Here is a 9,385-nt window from a genome sequence, read left to right as displayed (position 1 = left end):
ACTTTTTGAAGAGAATTGAAAATAGATTAGGAAATGTGAATGTTAAAACGAATTATTAGACGCAGATCAAAAGCTTCAAGGATAAGTTATATTTCGAGCACGTTGTCCAAGTCCATGAGAGCTAACACATCGCTCATTGAAACGTTGGGTGGTATTTTTCGGGCCCGAAGGGAATCTATAAAGTTCACTCTGGCGACAAGATGGTCCTCACGCGACCAAACAATATGTACGATGTCATGGTAACCTAGGCCGTAATCGCATAAATGGCTTCCAGCAATATTATCTCTTTCATTGAAAATTGGATTTTGTGCAATGTTTTGCAGCGGCAGTTATCCGTACAAAGGTTGACTGAGAAGTGGTTAGCGTGTAGAACTCCGACAGATTTTACAATGATTTGACATGTCGCACAAATGTACGAGTTCGTCCGATCATGGAATAATGAATCGAATGTTATACTCATATTCTGCGAAGTACACGGAATGAGCTAAAGTAGACCATTACCTAACTTTAACTAGTCTGGCTATTAATAGATGAACAGAACAAATTCTTTTTTTGACTTTCAAAAGAGTGTTTTTTAAATAGCACTGAGAGAAACAGTTTTTATAGCTGCAGATGAAACGAAATCAATATAAAAAAATTATAAATAAACTGGTAACAAACATTGATATATAAAACTAGCGAGCGTTGCCGATTCGTAAAAAAATATAGTTCCTTGCAATTTAAGTTTTATTCGTGCAGTGTTGCATGGCAGCAGCAAACAACGCCTACGAGTTTTTTTTTCAAAAGATAAAGCCTGGAATCATAAAAATATTGGGAATTATAACTTGTTGTAGATGTCTTATGGAACGAGGACTTTTGTTCATCAGTTCACACATCAGATAAATAGATCAGATCAGATGAAATCAGAAAATTTGTGTTTGGGGATTTTTTCAAAACAACAACATTTTTTGAGAACAAAAAGAGGATAAAATTTATCTCAGTGTCCTTCATTTGTGAAAGGAGAGACAAGCTTGAGATGTGTTATCGTATCCGGATCGTAAGAAAAAAATCGCTATTGTTTAGTGGTGGTGTGAATGAAGACAGCGAGCGGATAGTGGTGTAAGTAAATATGATGAGCGACGGATTGTTGTCTGTTGGGAGTAGTTGTGAGAAAACGTAATTGAGGAAGAAATACACTCTCTGACTCGGTAATCAGATGATTGATCATTTTTTATTCAAACTTGTGCATGATGTCTTCAAGTGCGTTGAAAATAGAAAGCCACGAATGACTTAAATGCAACTCGATTTTTTGCTAAAAATCATAATATGGATACCGCATTCATCGTGCTGGTCGCCCGCTGGGTATGCAACACGCAAGCCAAAGTCAATGAGGCAGTTACAAACATTTCCACCCGGTGTCGCTTTAGTTTCGAAAAAAATACAAAGCAACTGTGGACTTGAAAGCGCTACAACTGTTGTTGTCATATACTCGCCAGGTGTCGCTCCATTGGACCAGAGTTTGATAAAGGAAGGGAAAAAACCATATTGCTTCTGTTATAAGGATACACTCGCAAAAATTGTGGCACGGAATATGCAAGGTCCACTAGTTCACAAAAACAAACTTTATCTAAATATACTCAAAAACGTAACATAAAAAGAACCACAAAATAAATTTATAAATAATTAATGCAGTCTATAAAACATGTAGAATCACGAACTTTTACATACAGGACGTTTATAATAACAAATGATTCCAGTTTCGGGATGCCTACGCCCGATGAAGGGCTTAATTTTCGTTGGCTTTTCCCGCAAGAAATCGATGCAAAGGCAAAATAAAATTTTTGCTGTTTAAACTTTGCAAAGCCGCAGGTTTACCAAATGTTTGTGAAAACCCGGAGATGAATAAACCTGTCTATTTATAATCCAATAAAAAAATATGTTCGTAGATAATTTATATGTCATAGTGTTGGGAAAGCGTTGCTTATGTTTTTTTTTCATTTATCATTTTAAAGAATTGGTAGGAACCTACTCGTTTCATGGCAAACGATAGTTTGATTTTTCGAGTTCACCTACGATACTTAATCGCGAACCAGGGTTGTTCGATGCTGTTTCAGGCGATTACTCATTGTTTCACTCAAGTTAATAAACTGTAACACTGACACAGCTAGATATTCGAGCGTTGTGTAAATCTCACGCCGATTATAAAACATTTCTGGCAGAAGAGGATACCTCCCGAAACCACAGCACTTTTAAAATTGTAACGTCCCGGGTAACTACACTCAGAAAAATACTATTATGTATGCCATAAGATTCTCTTATGAAGTGGCGCCATAAGAAAAATTAATGAAATTCATAAGATTGTCTTATGACGCGAATGAATTCTGAAGATGAACGCCTACTTCAATGAGAGGTTGTTGCTTTTCATAAGAGATTCTTATGGAAACAGTAAATCACTTTCTAATAAGAAAAATTCTTGATATTTCGTGCTGAAAACATTCACTTTATTGTTTGCCAAATTCGTTTAAAATTAAATCCTGCATTGTCACCATCAGCAGCGCATCAACAGACGGCTTCATCAAAGTTTTTTTTTGCCGCATCTAAATCTTCGACCTTTCGTTTTTTGCCGATCAGCTTGCTGAAAAGTAAACAAATAATGTATTTTAGTTTACTAATATATTCAACGTTTATACCAAAAACATCAAATCGAACTTACCATTCCGGAGATAACAATAACATTTAACATATAAGGAAAACTATAATAACTATGAACTGGCGATTGCTTCGTACTGTTAGATGATGAAAAAAACTGATGCTATGAATGAATGTGTTCATCATTTTTTCACAATGCCGTTTCTTATATTTTTCATAAGAACATCGTATGAAAATTGAAAGAATTTCATAAGACTCTTATGAAAAATTAGTTTGGACGCAAAAAAGTGGTTCATAAGATTTATCTTATGAAATTTATAATAAGATTTCCTCTGAGTGTATGAATACCCTGTGAATGTGTCGTACACATAGACTTAATCTCTAATGACGCGGTAATTAAATTATTCCCTAATTGGTTGAAAATTGAATGCGTTGTGGAAAATATTACGTAGCGTAACAATTTGACTTTATTTATTAAAAAAAAAACAGGTTATTTATGTTGAATTCAAACAAAAAAATCATTGTTTTCTTTGTTTTTCTCTCTTTTTCCTGAGAGAAGAAGGGAGATGTGTGGAATGCCACAGTCTATTAGTGACTTGGTACCAGTTCAGTGTATGAGTGATGCATAAAGCCTCCGCGCTTCCTATATCTCTGTGTGCGTTAGTGAAAGCTTGCTTGTCGTGGCGCTTCATTGAGTAGTCAGCTTTGATGGCGCCCGGTCGTGTGTTGCATGTTGAGTGATTCCTTCTGAATGTTCAGTTTGCATAGAAACTGTCAAAGTTCGCGAAGAAATATCTGGTTTGGCAAGCCATCTGTACCTATGGCTTGAAAAGCAGCATTTTCATAGCTACCGGGACTGTCAACCAAGAAATTTACGTGAAAGAGTGTTTGAATAAACGTATGCTGCCTTTCCTGAAGAAACACGGTTGTTCCGATCCCTTTTTTCCCCGGATTTGGCATCTTGCCATTACGGTTAATGGCCATGGAGTGGTACGCCGCCAACAACGTGCAGGTGGTTCCCAAGGACAAGAACCCTTCCAACCTAAAGAAACCTAGAGAAGACCAAAAAACTGCTAAGGACGAGAAGCAGTTCAAGGCAAACTGGCTTTCTGCGGCGAAGAAGATGGACAAGGTGGCTGTACAAAATCTGATGGCAGGGGTCAAGCGTAAGGCCCGGCAATTTGGATTTGGAAAAGCGGAAGCCTAATTTTATACTAATCAAACTCGAAAAAAAAGTTTAATTTGATTTATTAAATAAACGATTTCACCGATTTACACGCGTTTTCCATTGACCAAATTTTGACCGTATCACCCTTTATGTATCTAAGAGTAGCTTATTCGCATAAATGAAGGAACGAGAATTCTCAAACTTGGTCCTAAATTTGTTAACAAATAACGTTTTCGATTATAAGCAGTGGAAAACTAGTTCTCCACGAGTTTTGCTCTAACTGCTGTTAATTTTATTTATTTATTTATTGGTGGATATATGGGCTCAGCCCGTCATCCCGGCTATCCTAAAATTATCTTACATACAGTTGTCTTCTTAATAATAAAATGTTAAGATTTTTGATTATAGATAAACTTAAATTGAAATCAATGACACTGTTAACATTGTTTATTTCCCTCATGAACCTAAGGACTGGTTCTGCGATTCTCAGAAGCGTAAAGTCTTTGTCTTCCTAAGACCACATTGCTAGTGTTAACTGTCAATCGTGAGCGTAGAAATGCTGAGTTGGTCAAACCGCGTTCAATTTTTATAAAGAACGTCAGATCATTTATGCGATGTCGGTCTAATAAATCCAGATCCAAAAGGTAACAGCCTAGATTCCTGACAGCGAATCTCACAAAGCGTTTCTGTACTCCTTCCAGTCTACTCATATGGACATTGTACATTGGCCTCCAGACTATGCTCGCGAAATCGAATCCAGATCTTACCAAACTGACATACAGGCTTTTGATGGTGTATGGATCTTCCAATTCCCCAGCTAAGGCCGCACTACACCGAAAAGTGCAAGTCCATCCGATACCAAGTTATTAATGTGGTCTCTGAAACTTAATACGGAATCCAAAGTGAGTCCAATACGCTGGTAACCCTTTAAATGTCATCGCCACTGAGGAAGTATCTGAACAGGATCGGAGTATTGCTTCTGGTAAACGAAATCGAGCATTTGGAGATGTTCACTTTTAGCTTGTATCCGTTCACAAGAGCAGAGAACGCGTCCAAATCTTTTTGAAGTTTTTTTCAATGTAGAGAAATGAATCCAACTTAGATGAAATTTCAGGGACTAGATAAGGGAAAATTGATGTTGAAAAACATGCGAAAAAAAATTCGCCTTGTCTCCCGGGCGAATTTTTTTTCGCAGTATAATATTCATACGCCAGGTTGGTCTCCTGTAGTAGAATGTTAATACATGGGCCCCGGAGAGGCGCAAGATGTGGGTTCAAGTCTCACCGGGAGACAAGGCGATTTTTTTTCGCATGTTTTTCAACATCAATTTTCCCTTATCTAGTCCCTGAAATTTCATCTAAGTTGGATTCATTTCTCTACAAAAAAAGTTTCGTTTACTGAATGTTTGAGTCAAGACCCATCTCTGGGTCGCAGTTTAAAAATAGTTTTTTTCAATCTTCTTTTTTTTTACGGGTAAAAATAATTTCACGTCATCGGCGTAGATCAAAACAAATGAATCATTTAGGAAGTCAGGTAAGGTATTCATTTACAAAATAAAGAGAAGTGGACCCAAGTGACTACCTTGAGACACTTCAGAGGACGCTTTATAGGATGCAGATATAGCCGAATTTACGGAATCATATTGAAGCCTACTCTCTAAATATGATTTTTTATCCAACTAAAGATGTTGCCTCCTATACCAACATTCGATGATGCCTCCAGAATTTCCTTTATTCCTGCTACATCGAAAGCATGTCCGTATAAACGCAGTCTACTTGAAATCCTTTCACCATCCAATCCACGAGTACACGAGTAGTGAACTTGCAAAGATTTGTTACCACCGATCTCCTCTTAAGAAATCCGTGTTGACACGACGAAATTTTATTTTCCACGACTGGATACAACCGTTGATATTATATCAACTTTTCAAGTAGTTTCGGCAAAGCAGATAGTATAGCCACTCCTCTGTAGTTTGTTGCTAACACTTTGGAACCTTTCTTGTGAATAGGATCAACTCGCGATATTTTCCAAATCGATGGAAATGCTCCTGTACTTAGCGACGTATTAAATAGAACGAGGCGAGGACACTTGATCTCGTTGCAACAAACCTTCAGGAACATGTTTGGTATTCCATTGGGATTTTATTTGTTTCATTTTAGGTGTGTTCAACAGAACTCAATCGAAATCAATTGAAATGGATTGCCAGTTGATCAGCTGTTTTTCCAATTGACTTCGATCGATTTCTATCAGGCTGCTGAATGAACAGCCAGACACTAATACTAATGCGCTTAGTTTGTTTTCATTTTTTATTCGGCTGTGCACTTTGAGGTTTCGGGATTATTTTCTTATAAAAAAAGCATAATCGTAATCGTCTTTAGATAATTCTGTTTTGTAATTCTACATTTTTTCAATATCGGCGGACGGAAACAATCCTGGTGTGTTCGAGGGACAAAGAACGGCCATCCTAGAGTTGGAAGCATATTTGTAACATGGCCCTACAGCTTTAGAATTTGAAATAATAGGATCCGGGAGGTGAAATGTTATGAAAACAACACTGCCTGGAATAGGTCAGCAGGAACCGGCTTCGATAATGTGCTGGGTCTACACCTTATGCGACAAAACTGATTTCCACAGCTGCAGGATCTGCATAACCCGTCGGCTCGAGTTCGAATTCTTCAAGAAAAAGTTCATCATATTCCCGTGTCGCTGACAAACCAGAAACCCTCCTATGTTAACAATAATGTCCAGAAACACACGGTAAGAACCGGCTCTGATTATAAACCTGATTACACCATTATTGTTTTGAGTGAGTCATGGCGTTTTATTTTATATTTTTTGCCAGCCATTGGTGACATTTTTGATGCTGCAGGCCAATGTCCAACTGGCCGAAGATGGTACATCACCCCGAAGGTGCTGGCCCAGGTCATAGCGGCACCGAACTTATACCCTCGACACTGGCATCTCCCAGAAGTAACGGGATCTGCCAACATAGGCGGGAATGCTCCGGGAGAGGCTTCCTTTCCGGACCAGAAGACAACACGCATGAGGACGTTTTCCTAGGAGGCTGCATCGGAAGCAGAATGGGAGGAATAAACGACGCAGCATGGGAGGAGCATTGGGCCAATTTGTGGTATCACAGTTGATGGTTCCGGTTCGGATAAATACCCATAGAAAGTAACCATAAACGCACTTGCCAACATAGTATAATAAACAATTTAGAATTCGAATTAAATGGTTTATTTAATTTTAAGTGTACTATTTACATAATTGTTTTAACATTCCGTTGATAAATCCGCCTGAGGAGTGCCTAATAAAAATGCGCGTTCACTTTTCTTGGCGTGTGTGTTTCTTTACCGGTAAAATTTCACATAAAACTAATTTTCTAATGTGGTTTTTAACTACACTGAAAGATGCTCCTAAATAATGCATCACTGACACAGCACAGCGACACCACATCGACCGACATCACTTTCACTGGTACTGCTCCACCGACTCAGAACACCTGGCACAGCAACACCGGCTCAGCATGACCGGCACAGCACCGCCGACCCAGCATTGATTCAGGTTGGCGACTTCTGGGTACAAAAAAGGTGTGGAAAGCTGACTGGGCAGAGTTCGATATTCGCCAGTCGCGTCGCAGAGAGCAACAAAAAAACGCTGATAAAGCGAAAAAACGAAGAAAACGTCAACGTCAAATCAAACCGATCAAAAAGCCTTCCACTGACAAAGAACTGCTTGCTGCCGCCAAGGTCACGTTTAATAGGAAACCTCAGCCGAAAACAAAGATCCCGACCTTCATCAATTTTCAACGTGGAGATACTCTAAACCCTGGACCCTCTACTGTATCATCAAATACACCACCACTGGACTCTGGACCCTCTTCTGTGTCACCTAATACGCCACCACATCATGATAGGCTACCGGCTAGGTTCCCGACTACTGCTGCGGCAACGACTTCACCGTACCAAGCAAATATGTGCACACATCCACTCATCCTCGACTTCCATGCCGCCATATGCAACGTTCAATCCGTGTCCCACTTCATTCAGTGCACCCTTTGCCGGCCCCTGCTACCACCATGGCCCTAATGCATTTGATTTCAACAACCCGGTAATGTATCCATATTTTCTGCCCCATCGACGCGTGCCACTATAGGTACTAGCTCTTTGATTAATGTTGACCAAGCGGATCGCGTTACAATTCGTTCGCGCGACCATAGAACATCTTCTGCCCTGAATACATCCGCTATAGTAAATAATAATGAAATTGTGGCTTATTGTCAAAATTTTAACAGAATGCGAAGTGCATCGAAATTGAATATAATTTATAAAAATTTAGCAGCTAGTAGTTATACTATAATTTTGGGAACAGAAACAGCTGGGATGTAAACATAAAGAGCGAAGAAGTTTTGGTTCTAGTTTCAACGTGTTTAGAGATGATAGAAACTTTCTTCTTTCTGACAAGAAATCTGGCGGTGGTGTGGTTGTGGCAATCAGCTCTGTCTTCGATTCTGAGCTCATTCCTACGACTAAACACAAAGAATTCGAGCAGGTGTGGGTCAAAGCCCGCATCTTCAATGAAACGCATATTTTTGGGTCGATTTACTTTCGCCAGAATATGCCATTAAAGAATATTTTCAAAAGTTTCTGTTTGACATTACTGAAATGTTCGCAATTTTGAGCCCGAATTTAAAATACACCTTTATGGCGACTTTAACCAATCAAGTCTCCAATTCTTAATTGATGAAGATAATGAAAGCATTCTCTTGCCGATCTGTGGTGATAATGAAACACTGCAAATTCTTTTTGATAATCTGGCTTCTTTGTGTCTTAATCAAATAAATCATGTAAAAAATGCCTGTAGTCGATATCTGGACTTATTATTTTCCAATTTGACTGATGATTTTTGTGTTGTAGAAGCTTCAGATCCAATCTGGAAAAACGAGGTCTTCCACACTGCTATCGAATTCTCAATCATATGTCCTGATCAAAAACGTTTACCAGATGATTACGAGTTTATAGAGACGTTTGACTTTTTTCATGCAAACTATAATATGATTAAAACAAAATTACAAGTTGTTGATTGGCAAACAATATTCCGAGCTGAAAACTCAACAGACAATCAAGTGGAGATTTTTTACAAAATTCTTGGTAATATTCTCAATGAATACGTTCCAACAAAATTAAAGCGACGAACAAATAATAACAAAAATCCGCCATGGTTCACGAAAGAGCTTGTGCATTTAAGAAATAAAAAGCAGAAGGCACATAAAAACTGGAAAAAGAATCCATCATTAGTCACTAAGTTAGAACACCAAGAAGCCAGTAATCGACTAGCAATACGCTTAAATACTTCTTTCCAAGACTATAATATAAAAATTGAGCAAAACATAAAATCGAACCCAAGAAACTTTTTTAGATATGTCAATACAAAATTAAAAAATAATAGTTTTCCATCTCGCATGCACTTTGGCAGCGTAGAAGGTCAAAATTCCGACGAAATTTGTAATCTATTCGCCGACTTTTTCCAAAATGTTTACACTAGTTTTTCCGAGCAAGATCGTGATACTTCGTTTTTTAGTTATCTCTC

General features: G+C 38.3%; 1 protein-coding gene across 1 annotated transcript in view; it reads right to left on the bottom strand.

The window, feature by feature from the left end:
• Positions 1–4,574, bottom strand: part of LOC129753264 (box A-binding factor-like) — a 20,091-nt gene extending 15,517 nt beyond the window's left edge. The window contains exon 1 of the mRNA XM_055749062.1: positions 4,564–4,574. Within this exon, the coding sequence (XP_055605037.1) occupies positions 4,564–4,574 (11 nt within the window). The remainder of the gene's footprint in view (positions 1–4,563) is intronic.
• Between the last annotated feature and the right edge of the window lie 4,811 nt (positions 4,575–9,385).

The sequence above is a fragment of the Uranotaenia lowii genome, chromosome 3 (assembly GCF_029784155.1).
Source record: "Uranotaenia lowii strain MFRU-FL chromosome 3, ASM2978415v1, whole genome shotgun sequence".
Classification (NCBI taxonomy): domain Eukaryota; kingdom Metazoa; phylum Arthropoda; class Insecta; order Diptera; family Culicidae; genus Uranotaenia; species Uranotaenia lowii.
Note: the sequence above shows the minus strand (reverse complement) of the source record. Positions and strands in the feature narration are given on the sequence as shown.